This window comes from Zophobas morio, unplaced genomic scaffold (genome assembly GCF_036711695.1).
Source record: "Zophobas morio isolate AGI-343-1 ecotype UQ-CSIRO unplaced genomic scaffold, CSIRO_AGI_Zmor_V1 ptg000002l, whole genome shotgun sequence".
In the NCBI taxonomy this organism is placed as follows: Eukaryota; Metazoa; Arthropoda; class Insecta; order Coleoptera; family Tenebrionidae; genus Zophobas; species Zophobas morio.
The window spans coordinates 18,681,484-18,702,200 of record NW_026972107.1 but is presented as its reverse complement, the minus strand read 5'-3'; the positions used below and the strand labels follow the sequence as shown (position 1 = coordinate 18,702,200).

At 33.3% G+C, this 20,717-nt stretch overlaps 1 protein-coding gene and 1 pseudogene across 1 annotated transcript; one reads left to right on the top strand and one right to left on the bottom strand.

Annotated features, from left to right (window-relative positions):
- Positions 1 to 986: 986 nt before the first annotated feature.
- Positions 987 to 4,298, top strand: LOC135129593 (ribonucleoside-diphosphate reductase large subunit-like). Its single transcript, XM_064056785.1, has 4 exons — positions 987 to 1,145; positions 1,202 to 1,290; positions 1,343 to 1,520; positions 1,993 to 4,298. The coding sequence occupies exons 1-4, from the start codon at positions 1,106 to 1,108 to the stop codon at positions 4,119 to 4,121; spliced, it is 2,436 nt and encodes an 811-aa protein (XP_063912855.1). The 5' UTR covers positions 987 to 1,105; the 3' UTR covers positions 4,122 to 4,298.
- On the bottom strand, positions 4,294 to 4,870 carry LOC135129599 (metallo-beta-lactamase domain-containing protein 1-like; annotated as a pseudogene).
- Between the last annotated feature and the right edge of the window lie 15,847 nt (positions 4,871 to 20,717).

Sequence of the window (20,717 nt, the reverse complement as noted above, 5' to 3'; positions counted from 1 at the left end):
ACGTCATATAACTGACACTTATATGACGCTCTTACCGGGGTTTAAGTGTCATTTCTATGACAGCGTTTTTGAGCGGCGTATAAGTACTACTTATACTCCGCCGGCGAATAAATACAACATTTATACTCCGCCGGAGTGAAAATCATAGCGGTTGTTAACCATAGTAACCATGGTAAGTGAAATCAAGGCAATTCCTTAATGAAGCAAGAAGATAGGAAATAATCACTTCAAAAGAAGATTCATCGTTTGAAAATAAAATATTGTATTTCATTCGGAGTTTAAGTAACTTCATGTGACTCGTATGGACTTAATTCGCCTCGCTATCGCTCGGCGTTTAATCGTCCATACTCGCCACATAAAGTATCACTTAAACACCTAATAAAATAAATATCTATTATTTTCAAACGTCATATAACTGACACTTATATGACGGTCTTACCGGGGTTTAAGTGTCATTTCTATGACACCGTGTTTGAGCGGCGCATAAGTACTACTTATACTCCGCCGGCGTATAAATAAAACATTTATATTCCACCGGAGTATAAATATGTGAAAATCATAGTGGTTGTCAACCATAGCAACCATGGTAAGTGAAATCAAGGCAATTCCTTAATGAAGCAAGAAGATGGGAAATAATCATTTCAAAAGAAGATTAATCGTTTGAAAATAAAATATTGTATTTCATTCGGAGTTTAAGTGACTTTATGTGACTCGTATGGACTTAATTCGCCTCGCTATTGCTCGGCGTTTAATCGTCCATACTCCGTCACATAAAGTATCACTTAAACTCCTAATAAAATAAATATCTATTTTACAATATTGCATATCCCAATCATTTTTTCGAACCTGAATAATGTTATGCGGTCATGGCTTGATCAGAGATATGTTTTACATATCTCTGGGCTTGATACGGTCCTGGCGCTTTTGCATAAATGTTTCCAGAGTGCGCCACCATTCAGACCTCCAATAGAGGTTAACATTTTGACGCTTTTGATTAAATTTGGCGGGAAAACTCGCCAACAGTTGCTTTGTTCCACTCTCTAATTCATGTAAGCTTTAATTTATTGTTTTTTTTTAAGTAGTGAGTATAACTCTAAAGAACACCATGGTGAATACACCAACTAAAAACTACGTCTGTAAACGAGGTAAGTTTTTCTATTTTAAGGTTATGATGTTTAATTTTTGCTCTCAATTTTTTTAGACGGCCGACGAGAAGAAGTTTATCTCGATAAAATTACTTTCCGCATTCAAAAATTATGTTACGGCTTAAATATGGACTATGTGGATCCTGTAAGACAGTACCATGGTATTGTTTCATTTAATGCAATCGAAGCGGTTTTAGGTCTCCATTACATTAAAAGTTCTCAGCGGTTTATATCCAGGTATCACGAGCGTTGAGCTGGATACTTTAGCTGCCGAAACAGCAGCTATGATGACCACTCATCATCCAGATTATGCAATTCTTGCAGCTAGAATTGCTTTATCGAATCTTCATAAAGAAACAAAGAAACAGTTTAGTGGTAAGTTGTATGAAGGAAGTGAGTCATTCCTTATCTGGGTCTCAATTTTTTATTTACATTTTATTATAGAATCAACTCTTGCAAAAAATTGTGCATACACTAATATTTATCTCTTACTTGTTATAACATGTTTGTGTTTGATGAAATAACATAAAACAATTTTTTGATCATCTTGAAGATGTGCATACTAAAAATGATCTCTTTATCTGATTATTTCTAAATAGTTATACAATTATTCTAATAAAATCAAGGATAAAATGACACAATTGCACTTAAATTGTTACATCCAGTTTTTAATTTTTATCATAATACGTTGTCAGCATAGTTTTCTTCAGTTCATAGTCATTACATCATAATGTTATAAAGAAAAGTAAAAACAAAAGTTTCCACAGTAATAGTTTGTCATTTTTAACACCACTTTTTTTATGCAAACAACGTTAACATTGTTATGAACTCTTTCTTTTTTTAACAGATGTAATTGATGATCTATATAACGCTGTGAGCAATAAAACTGGCCGGAAAACCCCGATGATTTCTGAGGAAGTTCATACCGTCGTTATGAAAAATGCCGACCGCCTAAACTCTTGCATTATTTACGACCGAGATTTCTCGTACAACTACTTTGGTTTCAAAACCTTGGAACGTTCATATTTGTTAAAAATAAACGGCAAAATTGCTGAACGCCCACAACACATGCTAATGCGAGTAGCCGTTGGTATCCACTGCAAAGACATAGAGGCCGCTATTGAAACCTATAATTACATGTCAGAGAGATACTTCACCCATGCAAGCCCCACAATGTTCGCTGCTGGAACTCCAAGACCTCAGTTGTCCTCCTGTTTCTTGGTAACTATGCCAGAGGATAATCTTGATGGCATTTACCAGTGCCTTATACAATGTGCTAAAATTTCCAAAACAGCTGGTGGTTTAGGCGTCAGCGTGCATAACATCAGGGCCAAAGGAACACAGTTTAAGAACAGTAAGAATGAAAAATTATCTAAAGGGTTGGTGCCATTGCTTAAAGTATTTAATAATTCTGCGCGTTATGTGGACCAAGGTGGTAATAAACGTCCAGGAGCTTGTGCTATTTATCTAGAACCTTGGCATGCGGACATTATGGATTTTTTGAATTTGAAGAAAAATACAGGAAGGGACGATGAGAGAGCCCGTGATTTGTTCTATGCTTTGTGGATTCCTGATCTCTTCATGAAGAGAGTGGATGCTAACGAAAACTGGTCTTTGATGTGTCCTTATCAATCGCCAGGTCTTGCGGATTGTTGGGGAGAGGAATTTGAAAAGTTGTATGAAAAATATGAAGCTGAAGGTCGTTATGTTAGGCAGTTACCAGCACGTGACGTGTGGCGTGCTATTTACGCATCACAGGTAGAAACAGGAACACCGTACATGTTGTACAAAGACGCGTGTAACAGAAAAAGCAACCAACAAAACCTTGGAACAATTAGAAGCAGTAACTTATGCACAGAAATCGTCGAATATACTTCCAAAGATGAAATCGCTGTTTGTAACTTGGCGTCTGTTGCAGTAAACATGTTTGTTAATCCAGAAAGAGATGGATATGATTTTGAGAAATTAAAGGAAGTAGTTAAAGTGGTAACCAAGAATCTCAACAAGATCATCGACGTTAATTATTATCCACTACCAGAAGCTAGAAATTCGAATATGCGTCATAGACCAATAGGAATCGGCGTCCAGGGTTTAGCAGACGCTTTTATACTTTTACGCTTACCCTTTGATAGCAATGAAGCTCGTCTACTGAACAAACAAATATTTGAGACATTATACTATGGAGCGCTGGAAGCGAGTTCCGAAATTGCAGAAGAAGACGGTCCATATACAACGTATGAAGGATCACCAGTCAGCAAAGGCATCCTACAGTATGACATGTGGAATGTTACTCCAACAAATCTCTGGGATTGGTCCTCCTTAAAACAAAAAATAGCTAAACACGGAATTCGTAATTCACTACTTTTAGCTCCAATGCCTACAGCTTCTACTGCCCAAATTTTGGGTAACAACGAATCTACTGAACCTTACACTTCCAACATGTACGTGAGACGTGTTCTATCTGGCGAACTACAAGTCGTTAATCCACACCTACTCAAAGACTTAACCAAAAGAGGTCTTTGGAACGACGACATGAAAAATCAAATCATTGCGAACTACGGTTCAGTTCAAAACATTCCTGAAATTCCCGACGATCTGAAGACGATTTATAAAACCGTTTGGGAAATTTCCCAGAAAGTTATTATTGATATGGCTGCAGATAGAGGTGCATTTATTGATCAGAGCCAATCTATGAATATTCATATAGCGTCGCCAAATTATCAGAAAATAACGTCCATGCACTTCTATGGATGGAAGAAGGGTTTGAAAACTGGAATGTACTACTTGAGGACAAAACCAGCAGCCAACCCCATTCAGTTCACTGTCGATAAAAGCAAGTTGGTTGCTCGCCAAGAAAATGGTGTTAGTAATGGTGTCAAAGAAAAGGAAGATGGCCGGAAACTTACTCCACAGGAAGAAGCCGCTCTCGTGTGCTCGCTGCAAAATCCTGGAGCATGTGAAATGTGTAGCTCTTAAGTAAATGAGGAATTTATTTATACCATTTTATTGTGTTCTCGTTTATTTTTAGTAATCCAGTACTTTAGTTGAAATTAAAGTATTCGTTAAAAAAAATACCTATGTAAATTAAAATGTTTTATATTCTGGAAAGTTAGGTAATTGTGCGATGAGTAATAAAATATTCAAACAGTCTAAGCCCTGGTTTAACTAAATTAAAATAGCAAAGAAAAAAAAAACGCTGGAATTTAGTTAATTTTATTAGTAAAAGTATGAGAAAACTACTTATACACTTTAAACATTGGACCGTGCCTTGGAACAATGTAATCTGCAATATACAAAATTCTCTTTGTATTCTTTTTCAAACAAATCACCAGTAATGGCCACTACGCGATTATCAGTCTCGACAATTACAGAAACATCTTGTAAAGTGTATCTTGGTGTAGGAACAACTTTCACCTTGTCATTAATAATAATAACATATTCTTTTTCTAATTGAAGATCGTGATAAAAATATGTATATTGTTGAGAAATACAAAAACCTACAATGTGAACTATTTTGCATCCAATTTCATTGCAATTTATTCCATTATTGGATATTTTGTAAGTCTGTCACCATCCCAAGAGGTCATTATATCTATTATATCTATTACTATGTTTGACCGACCTTTTCCTAAAGTACAAATACAATTAGCGAGCATAGAAGTACCTTCATCTTTTGAATAACTATCAAAATGGACAATAACTTGAGGAATTTTACCAATTTCCATTTTACTAAATAACGTCACAGACATTTTTTTAATCAAAATTTTAATCGACGACATAACCATCTTTAAATAATAGTTATTTATGTTGACATTCATATAAAATCGGACAAAATGGACAACATTCTGCAAAAAATTCAGTTTATTGAAGAAGTTGAAAATAATTTCAACATATATCCGTTGACCCGTGCTCGTGGTGTTTTCCGTCCGCGTATTAATACTTTTGTGGAATTTTCGGAAAAGGAATTTATAAAACGCTGTCGATTAAAAAAAAAAAAACATTCCGATATGTCTTAGATTTAATTAACGAAGATTTAAGATTGCATACCTACAATTCCAATGATATTAGTCTTGAACTGCAGCTCCTCATAGCGCTACGCTTTTTTGCCAAAGCAAGTTATCAAACAGAAACAGGTAATCATCCCGCTAAAGGAGGGGTATTATTTTTTACTAAAATTGTTATTATTCATTAGGAGATCTGCACGGTGTTAGTCAGGCTTCCGTGGGTAGGATTGTACTAAAGGTAGCTCGAGCTTTAGCTTCTCGACTACCTCAGTTTGTTTATTGGCCAGAAAATTTTCGAGGGTTCAAGCAAAATTTTTACAATATTAGGGCATTTCCTGGGGTGGTGGGTTGCATTGATTGCACTCATATTAAAATAAAGAATCCTGATGGACGTCGGCCACTGTTATATTACTGCAGGAAAGGTTTTTATTCATTGAATGTGCAAGTTATTTGCGATTCAAACACCAGAATCATGGACATTGTAACCAGGTGGAGTGGGAGCGTCCATGATTCTAGAATTTTTAACAATTCCCGCATTAAAGAGGATTTTGATGTACCTATCCCCTTGTAACCGTATTTCTAACATAATTAAAAATGTTTCCACATTTAGAGCAATCGAAAACAAGGAATTCTGTTGGGTGATATTGGGTATGCCTGTACTCAATATATGTTGACACCATTGCTACAACCACGAACAGCAGCCGAGCTAAGATACAACGCTGCGCATAAAGGAACTAGAGTAGTTATTGAACACTTCTTTGGTCGATGGAAAAACATGTTCAAGGCACTGAGGCGAAATTTGGGGACAAAATTAAGCACTGCAAAAATAATAATTGCTGCAACAGCAATACTTTACAATATTCGCCTCGAGAGGGACAATAACTTTGAAGATGATTCGTCAGAATCAGATAGTGATAATGACGATCAACCTATTCGACCCAATCCTAGAAATGAATAAGGAAATATTTTTAGACGTTTATTTATTCAACGATATTTTGGTAATAACAATAGGTAATTAAGATTTGAAATGTTTTATTTTTATTCTTGTAATTTTTCTTTTTGTAATTTTAATAACTGTTCTTTTAATAAAAACGTTCTTTTTTCATGTATCCTTCTTGTGTTTTCACGGCGTAGTTTAGCCTTGGACAGAACTTCATGTTTCAGTTTTAAATTTATAGATTCCATTTCTTTTCCATAATACGCTGTTTCGTTTTTTTTCTGGTTTGAATTTGGTCCTCATCGATCGAAACCATTTTGTGCTGAACGTTTAATTTTTTGTTCTTATTTTTTATTGACGGTGAAGAAGGGATCTCGGGAAGATTAGGTAAATCCAACTGAAGTGCAAAAAATTCGGTTCGAGATTGACTACAAATAAAATAAGTATATCTATTTTTGTCACAATATTCACTAAAATAAAGTAGCTTTCACAAGGTATTATAAACCCAGTTTCTGGGTCAACTAAACCATCAGTTGATGTTGGGACCTGAAATAGAATTTTGATATTGAATTAGAGTTATCTTATGTATTTTGTTCTTTAACTAACAGTGTCCTGGACTTTTCTATCCTGAACAACATCGGAATTAAAGAGGGCCTCGTCCTCTTCAAAATCAACTGGACAAATGTCGGCCATTGCCCAGTCTATTGCACTAGGTTCACTTTGTGACGGACCCCCTCCAGTTTTTTTTATTTTTTTTTTAAAGGAACCCACCTAAAATTGTTTAAGAGTAAAATATACATGTTAGGATAGTATATGGTTCCCTTTTACTGATGTTTTTGCCTCTTGTTTCAACGTATAATAGGCATTTCTAATGGACTCTCCATCCCGATGGCATTCATTGCCACTCGCGGTCAAGTGGATGGCTAACTGACTCCATAGTTCCATTTTTCTCTTATTTATTTTAGGTTCCGACATTTTACTTTCCAAAACCTGGTCATGTGTCTTCACAAAGCTAATTATATGTGATTTTTCCTCTTCTGTAAAATTTGTATTTCTTTTGTGTCTGTTTTTTTCATCTTCTGATCTTTTTGTCTTCGCCCTAAGTAAATAAATTCAGTAAGAACTTGTCTACATACCTTTTTATTTGCTAATTGTTTACATTAGCTTGGCGTCCACTAAAAACCCGCCATTACCCCTACACGCGTTGGTGGCCATATAAAGTATTAGCAATGGCTACCTACCATAAAATAGTAGATGAATGGGAATTTTAACTTTTTTTTGTGGCACAAGGAGGGTCTAGTTTGAAGGTTTTGTAAAAACATTTTCGGCAAAATCGCCTATTGGGTAATGTAAACAATTACCTACTTTTTGTTTTTGGTGAGCCGCTTTAATATACTTACATGCCTCAAATTTGCTTTCAATCAACTTCTTGAACTCACCAATAACACAAATCATACACAAATTGAATGTCTGAATATTTGACACAAGGGATATTGAGATTTCACGAAATTTTGCGACGTTGTCAACCCAATGTTCATTAATTTATTAATTAGTTAACAGAAGCGTAAACAACGGTGGTGAATAGGGCATTCACTAAAATATTGATTTAAAAAATTATTATTATAAAATAGATGAACAATAATTTAAAGAATGGCGCTGAATACGGGCTATTGTTTATTAAACTCGGAAACAGCGGTACTTTTCACTGTTTACATTGTCATGAAAAAATTTACATAGATACAGATCCAGAAAATACTTGATTTTTCAGAATTTTTGCATAAATTACATTAATCTTTTAATTTTATTGGAATAGAACAATGAATGTACATTTTTTTTTAATGAAATAGTCTGCAAAATATCCACTCGTGCAAGTCAAATTGTCTTCTGATTTTCTCTCGTCCACATTCGCGCACGAGAGAAAATTAAAATTGTCGACAAACTGATAGGCACTCGGGATATTGAAAATTTGTTTGATGATCCTCACCGACAATGGGATGACGTCATGTTCAAAATTTATAATACCTAGTAAATTATTATTATTTAAAACGATCGGGCAGAGACCAAGGCCTGTTATGCCCACGCTACTCAGATGGAAGAACAAATCCATTTACGCAAATCGCGAGTCATACCTTATTTTGAAGACATTCGTGGATCGACTGTCTATAATTTCATTAGGTAACGAATTCCAATGTTGAAAAACCCTATTGCTGATAAATTACTGCCGGGATTTGTAACAAACGTCTCTTTAATTCGATATCCGCGCGTCCTTTGGTTGGAATTAATAGTAAATAAATGGTGAATCGAAGACGACGGATTGGTCGGTGCTTGAAAGGTAATAATTAGATCATCCCTTATGCGTCTCTGTGCTAAACTGGGTAAGTTCTGTTGTAAGACGTATTCTATCTAATGATATTCTGGTTTGCTCTGCGCTGTATTGATTCTAACAATAAAATGTCTCGCTGCAGGACAGGAGTCCAAACAACATTCGCAAATTCCAGAATAGGCCTAACGAAAGCTTTATACAATTTAACAAACACCTTGAGACGTATTTTGCAAAAAAACCTTACTTAAAAGATAAAGCGCGGAACTAGCTCTCTTAGCAACATATGTAATGTGATGTGACCACGAAAGATCAGAACTAATGAAAACACCCAAATCTCGACAACAGACCGCTTTGACAATTTGCGTGCCACCGATGTTGTACGAAAACTGTGGGTTGTATTTTTCAATGAATAAAACTCTACATTTTTGGGTGCTGAAAGGCAGCCATTTGAAAACTGTGTTAAAATCTTTTCTCAAAAATATATTATTAGTGTTAACATTGTATAGTTTGATATCGTCCGCGTACATTGCAAAAGGGGAAGTCAAAATATTTTTTAAGTCGGCTGTGTAAGCTAGAAAATGTAAAGGTCCTAACACTGAACCCTGGGGCACGCCACTCAGTGCTTCTACGGGCCTACTAAGAGAGTTATCTACCTTTACAGAAAATGTGCGATCGCTTAAGAAAGACTCAGTCCACTTGATGAGACTGCCACGTACCCCAAGACGCCGAAGTTCATACAACAATCGACGTTTAGGGACCCTATCCAACGCCTTGGAAAAGTACAAATAGATGAGATCAATAGAATTCTCGCGATCAACCTCTCTTGTCCAGTCTGCCAGACAGCAGAGGAGATTCGAATGGATCGATTTCCCGGGGAGGACGCCGTGCTGTTCGGGTGAAATTAAGTTCTGATCTAACAGAAAATTAATCAAATGATCGTAGATAATCGACTCTATAATTTTAACAACAATGGACGTCAGACTCCTGATCTAAATGACTGGGTGAATAGGAGACTGATGGAGCTACTCAGAGTGTCTGCACAACTCTTCAAAACTTGGGAGGTAATATGGTCTGGTCCAGGCGACTTGGAAGATTTCAATTTTATTAACTTTTCCTGAACCATTGATTCAGAAAAATCAACATCGCTAATAACTGACTGTGGTGATTGGTAAACTAGCTAAGTGAGGCAGATAATTTGATGGCGGTTCGTTTGTGAATACTGTTGAGAACGTGTCAGCAAAAATTTTGGCTATCTCAACACTATTATCGACGACAGCGCCAGACGAGTCTCTAACTTGAAAGGTTCCAACTGGACCCGAGATCTTGGTACGAACGTGTCTATAAAAACGTTTGGTGTCTTTGGCATCAGCTATTTTGGATTCATATTTAGTCTTGGTGTCTCTAATAGTAAGCGAAAGCTGGTTAGAAAACTTTCTGTGAGCCCTGTAGTCAACTTCACGACCCGATCTCGTTTAAATTTTGATTTATTGCTTTATAATCTCTTGCTGTCCTCTTAATTGAGACAGTCCTCTTTTGAAGCATAAACCAAATTTGAAGGTCCACTGTTAGGGTTAGATGATCTGACTTACCAATGAGGTCGAGGTATTCTAAATTGGCAAAAGAGCTGCTGTCGGAGGAGATTATTAAGTCTAGAGTAGAGGGCTCCAGGTAAGATCTATATCTTGTTGGTTGCGAAACCATCTGATTTAAGTCACTATTTACTAGCAATTCGACAAAAAGTTGGGACGAACCACTATAATTTCTAGCAGGGTCTAAAGGTCATGATACCTATGTCTGGCATATTGAAGTCACCAAAGATAAAAGTGTTTATTAGTACATTTCATGGTTCATTCTGACTGTAAAGATACACTTGCGTATTGGCATCCAGCAGTAAAACTGAGCGAAAAGAACTTAAAGCAAGAATTTTTCAATTTAAAAGACAAATTTTCTAATCAATGATTATGAAGAGATAGCATTGTGTCTTTTGGGGATAAACTTTCCTTGACTGTGACTGTTTTCGGATAATATTTTGAAGAGAAACACAATTTTCAAGAGACACATATGTTGTCAACATTTTCTTAAAATTATAAACAGTATTCGGAATATCCGAAAACTTCTAAAATGAAATAACTCTAAACATCAAAGTACACAAAAGTAAAACTGCTTTATCTACACACCATTAATAGATTAACTCGTGCTGGATTTGTTGGACTGTCCTTCAGCGGCGAGGGAAGGTCTATCTAATACCTTAAACCAGAAAAAAATAACATTGCGTTTTGCGTGAATAAACTTTCCTTGGGCCTTACGTGACCGATATTTCCCTAAAATCCCCCCTCTTACGAGAAGCTCATTTTCTGTATAGATTTTTAATCGACCATTTACGGATGTCAACGCAATTAATACCATCGTGACACAACGGTTGCTAAGAATTGTTCAATCTCAAAAATCTGCTATCGATGGAAGGTACAATTTTCTTGTTAAGATGCTCCTTTATTTGTGGTGTATGAATCAGTGTTGTGGACATCCAGAATTTTTGGAAAAAACTCAAAACTGTATAACAATATTAGCATAATTTTGAAACTACCAACTGCTCTGAAATCTGAAAAATTTATGACATCATCTCAAAATGTTGACAAATAAATCCTCATGCAAAATATTATGACGGTGTACCTACTTGAAAGCTTTATAGGTATGTTTTATTCAGAATGCCACAATAGTTGGTACTCAATCGGGGATATGAACACAATTTACCTTTCAATGTTTATCATTACTCTGCTTAACTATGTAGATTGTAATTCATGACAAGGGAAGATCTGAAAAACAATTGTAATTTTTGGTAAGGATACGTAATATATTTAATTTAATATACAGATGTTCCTGGATTTTACAAAATGATTTTTTTTTAAGTTATTTTACGGAAAAAAGCCAAATCAGTAAAAATTTGTGCTTGACGTAAAAAGTATTTCGCATACAAAAACTGAATAATACCGAATTTTTAAAATAAAAAAAAAATATCCAGATCATTGCATGTTGATTTAATTAAAAAAACTACCTAATTAGTTCACTAGTTTCGAAACAAAATGTCTGAATAAATTTCTTTTATTTTTATCTATCTAAGTTGCTGGTAACATTAGAAACATTTTAAAAACAATTAAAAAATTGATATCCGATTATGTAAAAAAATCAGATCGTGTTATCATTTATTATTTAGTGACTGTTACAGTGAGAGAAAGAAAAATCAATCTTTTAATTTCAGTAAAATTAATCAAAGATTCTGTTACAGTTACAAATTGTTACTCTCTATGACCTAAAATTCGAAAAAACATTTAAAAATCACCACTTCACGTGAAACTGTCGGCAAATAAACAATACAAATAAACTGTTATATTTTCAGGAGTTGTATGGCTCCTAGGTTTTTGACTATAAGTTCGCTGTAGCTGTCCGATAACTCCGATTTCCAGTTTTTTTCAACTCCATCAAATAATATTCCAGTTGTCGAATCTACATATTTACTTACTGCACAGCCGATTTTTTGTTGTTAAACTGTTGACAGTCACAGAAATCAAAGAAGTTGAAAAAATAATATAGATTTCTGCTGCTTAGTGAGGAGCATGAAGAGTTAGGTTGGTAATTTGAAACATTAACATCAGCGACGATAACTTACTACCTGTTCATTATTATCCATAACTCGAACGATTAAGCCAAATTTCAGATGGACATACAATTACAACAGAGAATAACAGGAATTATTATGAAGATCAGATAATTTTGTGTTGATTCTACGAATATTTTGATAAGAGATAGAAATTTAAGATTTATTATACGACTGGGATAAGGTCAAGGAGGAATGATTAGAGTCCATAGATAAAGCAATCAATAAAAAAAATGGCAAGAAAATGGTACTTATTAAAAAAAATTGCTTTAAAAATTATGAACATAGGTTCATAATTTTTAGCTTGAGAAAATTAATCGAATATTTGGAATAGTTTTTCAGAAATGTAAAATTTAAGAAAAGTTTCAGTGATACTATTAAGAGTAATCATAATCACGTGGTCGAGATACAAGTATATACCTATGTATATAGTCCAAATGTTTTAATTTGTTAACAATACACATAGACAGTAACTCAAACATTCTCTGTATATATTATGGTAAATTCATCCATATAGTTTTATGCCTGTTTTTTTTCTGTGTGGGACTGCACTTAATTATGTTCACATATTTATCACGTACTCATTTACCATTTTGCATTTTGAACGATTCTTTGGATATATAGAAAGACAAAAATATTTATGGTAAATAATTGAATCCACGATTTTTTAAATTAATCTGCTAAATAATTTGTAAAAAAAACAATATAGGTGGTCTGCTCTAATACAATGGATAATATAATGCGTAAATGTTTTCGTAATTAAGCCAAGCGTCCAGAGTCAGGTCAACTAATCTTTGACGGTACATTTTTCTAGGTAAATTCCAATGTATAGTATTGTTGGTTGTCTATACACAGAAATTTTACAAATTAAACTGCTGTTCAAGAAAGAACAGAAAAATACACAACAAGGTGTACTAAATGAAACAAGATAATTTTGTAGTAGAAAAATATGTTCATAAAATTTGAAAACATGGAAAATTCAAAATTCAACGGTTTTTTTCACTTAGGTAAGACTGTTTTTCTACTGCTGTAGCCAAAAATTTTAATGTACACTAATTAATATTATAATTCAATATTCAAAAACTAGACAAACTGACTCTGTCAACGATTTCGTTTCACATGCCTATGGGTCATTTCATAAAATTAAAAAATACACGTGATTAACGTTGTACAAATATGTATCTTAAAGCTTTCTAACGTCATTCGGTTTTTATTTAAAAAAATCGCCACGAATCTATAAAAAATATACAACAAGATCATGTAAGGCACGAAAAGCATCAGAAAGGAAATCAAGAATTTCAAATATTTCGTTCAAATAAAGATTCAACTGTATTTAATAAACAATTGTTTTTAATAATAACTTAAATCTTAAATGTAAACATCTTACTCAGTAATTGAATTGTTTGTGTAAGAAATAGTAGATATGTTTTGAGTGTATGCAACCAGTAAAACACAAGATACGATTCCGGGAATTTCAGAACTATGAATGAATGAGTCATACAACTGATTTATTTTCTTTTGGTGATTGACGAACTAAATTGGCTAACAAGAAAATCGCTTCGTAATTGCTTCCTGTTATCATGACGCATGCCTTAAAAGTCATAAAATTATTGTTAAGAATAAGACTACCAAGTATAACCTTGTATTAGTCAAATTTAAACATGCAAGTAAATTTCGCGGAATATCTTGGTGCTTTGTAACCGGTGCATCATAGGTTAAACTCCACCAAAATAGATCTAATCTTTCCAATGTTTCGACTGCGAAAAAATAACAGTCTTAACGAATTCAAACCTTATTGTATCAAAAACCACAAGCATTTGTCTTGTACCCAAAGAACGTCCTTGCCGGGAACTACGGAATTATAAGCAGCTGGGTGTCGGCAGTGACTTAAAGTTTTAAGTACGCCAACGGTTTTTTCCCATGGCAAAAATATTTTGAAAATAAAAAAAGTACTAATTTAATTTTAATTATTAGAATTTTTTATTTTAGTAGATTATGTAAAAAATATTTTAACCAAACCTACCCATCATTATTACGTGACAGTGTGATTTATTATTTTTGTTTAATGATAATAGTAGCTGTCTACCTACTAGTTACCATATTGCACCATAAATTCAAAATTATTTTATGGTTGTTCCTATATCATTGTTGAAATAAATAACCCAGAAATTACACACTCATATAGATACGATCTTAATAAGAAAATCCTGCCTCAAGCTAATTACAGGACCGAATTTGAGAAATTGTTGCTGTTCACACTTTGAATGATATGTATTAGATATAACTTTAATTAAGAACTATACTTTATGTTAATATATTAGGTACACTTGGCCGTTACATATTTATGCCCATTTGTTCTGTTTTAGCAAGTGCCTCCCAGTGCAGCTAAGTACGACATCCTGAAGCTAGTAATTTTTGGTGCACAGTGTCAAATTAAATAAGATATATTATAAACACAGCAATTTTTAATTCAATTTGTGAATAAAGACGGTTAATACACCCCTGTTAAAACGTTTTTGGCGCGTTCAGAAATAAATACCAACCATGGGAACATTCCTCAGGAGCTACTCATAGAATCATTATCATACTGTCCGCATTCCTAACTGCGGAACAAGATTTTTATGAACGAACCTCCCTCTATTTACGGTAAGAGATGAGTATGCTGTGCTGCACCTGAAAGCTCGAAGGCAGATGTGGTGCATATTCCAGACACCATCAGGTGTTGTAATGATAGTACCGAAATTTTAACAGTAAAACAGCCATAACATGAATAATAACAATAAATTCTTGATCTCCGGGAAGTTATCCGGGTTGTTGGCCAAATTTAATCTATTATTTGCATTAAAAATGGGACGTTAAAAATATTTGTCTCAATAGTTGGCATTTCATGGCATCGCTAATGTGAATGAAATACAAACATTCAAATTAATGATGTAACTTTTGACTCGAAAATAGAATTCGGGGAATTGGCTACAACATAATTAACCACAACTTTGCTCAATAAACAGATTATCTACTAAGTATAAATTTGGTTATTAGAAAGTGGCTGACACATAAAACAACAATGATATTTTGACTAAAAAAATAAGATTATTTAGCGAAAACAACGTTATTTTAGTGCGTGCAGTTATCAGTGAGGCGCCTTTTAGTACGTTATTCCAACGGTTTTTCTTATGTAATAATAATTAACTAGTTTGTAATTATTATTATTATTTGAATCCTTCCAAAAAAAGGACAAGGTTTTTCGACCGTAATACAGTTCATTAAATTATTTCTGCCACAATACCGATAAAAAATTGAGATGAATGGTGATATTTTAGGTTTTTTTCGTGCTTAATGATTATTTTACCACACATCAGCTCACCTTTCGTGTGTTGGATATATTTATAGTTTAATAATTATTACTGACTGACCACACACCTTTACGACACGTGTTTTCTTGTAAGTACTTAGACGTACATACTGATTGTACAGCTTTTTTCGATTTGATCATTCTAAGAAAACGGTAACAAGGTCGAGCGACATGATGGTAATTTTGATGATGGTTCGTTTGCTCACGTCGCTGATGGAATAATTTTCAGTGTAAATTTTTATTTCCGCAATAATAATAGCAGTTTGAACTGTTATTTTATCTGAAAATTAGGTTTAAATATATTTGAATACAAAAAAACAAATAAAATTGAAAATTAAATTAGGTCTTAACTTAACCAAACCAGTTTAAATAAAATTTTGGTGCATTTTGTGTAAAATAGGTTAAATTTAAGAAAAAAAGCTTCTTACGATTAATAATGATCGTTTACTCTAAAAATAAAGCTATGACATTTTAATCAATGTGGCTAAGAATCATAATCAGTATAACATTGTGTCATTAAAAAAATGGAATCAGTGCTAATTTTGTTGTGTAGCATATTTTTGCTCTGTAAATGTGTTCAGATGTTGAAATTGACAATTTTGACATAATTGCCAAATTAAGAAGTCATCGAACAACTGGAAACAGTCCATGAGTGTCCAGTGAGCATAAAATTTGACAAAACATTTTTTTTAACACATCTAAGAATAAATTGCATTTTGAAAAGAAAACTATTATATCAGCACTGTGAAGAAGTTTATAAAGATTGGTCTAAGAATTTTTTGAAATGAAATTTCCAATATTTTAACGACCCGTGAGCCGTCTGTTATCAACTATTTTATGACATGACGTCATTATCTTTCTGGAAGAGCTGAAAATTTTGGTTAATAGTCTGTAATCGCTAAAATAATGTTAATGTATTAACATTTTCAAAAAGTTTTAATACAATTTATAAGATAACTGTAACATTTTTAAACCAACTGTATGTACAATGTTAAAGAATTATGTGCATTTTTCAATGTTACTTGTGTCAGAAAAAATATACTTTAGTGCAACTATGTGTATTTAAGTTTCAATTATTTTTTTCGTTTATTTCTAACAGAAGCTTTATAACCTGCTAATATATTGTATGTAGAAAATTATTTCTATAAACATTGTCCACTAAAAATAAAACATTTCTTTTCGTGCAGTTACCATTAACGTCATATTCAAATTTTGTGATTATATTTTAGTTTTGTTTAAGATTATTTCAGTATTGTTATTTTAAAACATGGCGAGAGCGGGACAGTACAACTGATAAATATTTTACCTGCTTTTTATGGTATTAAATTCAGGATAAAATAAAGTGTGAAGCGAAATTTAATTGGTAAGATTGCTGGCCATAAATTTCGACAAGTTAATTGAAAATAATTTTTTGCTAGTGTTGATTGAGGCAGCTAATGCTACCTAGCCATGTAATATTTAAATAATTGTAATTTAACACAAATTTAATCGAAAATTAATCATTTATTGAATATACAGTTGTGTTCAATAAAAATTGGAATTAAATTTTTTCATAACGTAAATTGACTTTTTTAATTTGTCATTTGTTTGTCAAGTAGACAATTATTAAGTTGACACATGCCTCAAACCTCATTTGTTCGCAAGACTGACATTTCAAAGACAACCGTTTAATTTTTTAACCTAAAATCTTAAAAGCAGTTTTAAAACAGTGGAAAAATTATTAAAAATGACAGATTTTTCTTTGACATTTCCCATTTTTATTGAACACAACTGTATTCATAACAAACTGACGAAGATTATAATAAAAAAATGGTCAGTTATGAATTTTGGACGATACGCCGCCTACGGGTTCTAGTACGTGCGGCGATGATGACTCATTGTCAGTGACGGTGGCCGGAGAAAAGCCTAGAAGCGGAAGTCGCGATGGGCAATCCAGAAAGACCTCGACTGCAGAACTTCTAGAAGGGAAGTATAGCTTTAAATAGAGGCTACCTTCGGGAACGATTATTATTCAGTCAATTCAGTCCACGAGAGTACAGTCAAGTTGCGCCGGAATTATATTGTACATAATCGCTTTTTGTCAGTCGTGTAAATTCGAGTTATTAAGAAATAAATTATTGAGTTTTACCCACGTCGATTTTCAATCACCGATCATCGTAACGCTGTGAATAATTTCACAATTTCGGTGTTATGGTTATTTTATATAACACCAATTAATAACATCTAATTTCAGTCTAAAATATTTTTTATATGTAGCATTTTTATTAGGTTTTTCCTGTATTTGGGTTCCTCCTTTAGGAAAATAAACTATTATTATTAAAAAAAATCACTGAAACTCTATCTCATTTGAAAGCATTTTTTACTTAAATAAAGTTAACAGATAAAACAAAGGGACAAAAATAAAAAAAAATCGAAAAACAATAACTGGGTATTAAATTTCGAATAATTAGTTTTTAGATAAATAGTTTTCCCCCATTTTTTAATCACTGCTTTTACCAGTTGATTATGGATGGCAGATACGGGTCTACATACGACTTTTCACTGTTTTTTCTCATCCAAGAAGTGCTCAATAAGATTTAAATCAGGTCTGTTTGCAGTAAGAATATCTACAGATAATCCATAACCACTATTTGTAATGACGCGCATTATCTTGCATGAACAGAAAATGGGAGTTTTGGAGATATACTTACATCTTGCAAATTTTTCTCCTGGGTCTCTCCAGACGTCTTCACGTCCATCTGGAGATCTTAGACTCACTCTCGTATGATCTTGAGAATAAAACTCTCTTCCAGTCATTAATAGTCTAATCCGTATGGTCTCTCGTAAAACGTGCTCTGACTTTTCGGCTGATCTTCTCTTATGTCCTAATTCTTGCCCTGGTTTTTGAGAATAAGAACCTGTTTCATTTCTTCGTCTTACCATACGACTGATGGTAGAATGATGGTTTTCTGTGGCATTTGCCACATAACATATCGAGTATTCCCCAACGAGCAAAGTTATTGTCTCATTAATGTACATCTGACGAATGACTACTTTCATGTTTTCTTCACGTTTCATAATCCCTAGACCAAGAAAAGTAGGTCTCGCATTTCCGCCTGTTGTCTGTCTGTGTCAATTCTTATTAGATAGATAATTTCCGAAACTACTGGATTGTTGTCAAACTTTATCTATATGTTGGAAATTTCATATACATAGATGGTATACCGTTAATCAAAATCTGTCTAGTTGTTTATTCATTCCCACCAACAATAATTTTGCAATAGTAAATGTTAGGAGTGTTTAATTTTATAAAATAAGATACTCGTGCACTTGTGGTTTATTAATCTGTGTTGAGTTTCTACGCTAAACATTAAGATTTTTGAAAAAAAAAAAAAAACAAAATTGTATGAAAACATTCTACAATTTAACTTTAAAACTGCAAAACCGAATGCTCTGAAATCTTGCAATCGTTTTAAGGTTATCGTAAACATCAAAATTTATTTGTTAATGGTGTTTCTCAAAAATGATAACATCATCTTACAATTTTGTTCTTAAATTTTATAAAATACATGTGTGGTTTATGAATCCGTGTTGAGTTTCTAACACCCTAGGCATCCAGATTTTTGGGAAAAAATCAAAATTCGATATCAATTTTGTGATTTAAGTTGGAAATTACAAAACCAAATTCTCATAAAAGTCGTAACAGCTACCATAATAATATCCGGAACCCTTTGCTCCATGGTAGCTTAATCAACTAATTGCAGTCCTCTCTTTTGTTTTGAGGAAAAAAAATCAATCAAATTTCATTTTCGTTTAACACAAATGCATACAAACTCTTCGAAAGTATAAACATAAACTGTTTAAGTTAAGCCTGTACTGAGAATACATTTTTTCCCGTGGTGCAGGGAACTTTAGGGGCGAGGAAAGTTATTCACTTTAATAAGACACTATTTTGCACAATAAACGTAGCCAATGATATTTTTTGGCTTACAGACGGCTTTTAATTGAATTTTTAATAAAATGGGCGTAAATTCTTAAGTGTATTTGAAAAAAAAAATTTATTACATCTGCTGGAAACGTCAAAGGAGATCGAAAACCTGTTTGTACGACAATTAAGAAGTTAAAAACATGCGTAATATTGTGAATTAAAAAAATAGTGGTGCGTTAAATTTGTCCAAGAGTTTAATTAGGTTTATAATGAAATCTAATTTTTGGATTACAATGTTGTTTTTACTTAAATTTTAATTAAAAAACGTTTAATTATGTTATGAAATAATACATGAAGCAAGACAGTATTGTTAATTTTGTGACAATAAGGAATAAATAAATAATAAATAACGAATAAACAAAACACGAAAGTGATACTACGTCGTCAAGGGATAACTGTTTATCAGTAGCAGGTAACTAAAACACTATAGCGCCGTTGGCTAACTTTCTCGTTATACCTATATTTAATTTTATAGTGGATTCACGAAAGGTAAATTTGCTACAAAAGGAATTTTTTATCACGGAATTTCCAAAATTATCCCAACGTAACGGTTCAAAACCCACTTATAATTTGTTGCGACGCCGTTGAATAATAGAGTGTCAGGAATAGATCTTTGACTTCACCACGTCGCTTCAAGTCAAAGGATAATTCCAGGTATATAAGACTAACTCGTTCCTCGTGCAAATCTGAGCGGCAAAATTCAAAGATTCATCCCGACACATGCATTTTTTTATGTAGCATATTTCTTCCATTCTGTCCATAATCCAAGAGTTTCTGGGAAGTTTTCATCTGAAAGTGCAAGATTTTTTTTCCTTAATTATATAGTACAACTTTCAAAAGAAGTTTAGAAGTGGCTCGAGAGACAATTTGTGAAACAATAGAACCCAGTCATCACAATGTGTATTTATTAAACACCTCCATTTCATTCTGTAATGTTTACTTGCTGTGGGTTATTGGCACTAGTAGTAATGAACTGGGCAAGTGCCAAAAATAAGAGAGAGAAAGACAAAAATAAAAAGCGATTATACCATGTCGTAACTTTTTATCAGTAGGTAAACAAGAAGGATGCTACAGGCTAACTTTCGCGATATATAAATAACGTTATACTGGATTTGCGATTCACAAAATGTAAATTTGTTCCAAAAGGCTTTTTTTCACGAAATTTCCAAAATTATTCTAAGGTGACGGCTCAAAACCGACACATAATTTGTTATTACGCCGTTGAATGATAGATTGTCAGGAATAGATCTTTGAATTTAACCACGTCGCTTCCAATCAAAGGATAATTCCAGGTATATAAGAGTCGCTCTTTCCTCAAGCAGAGCAGGGCGGCTAAA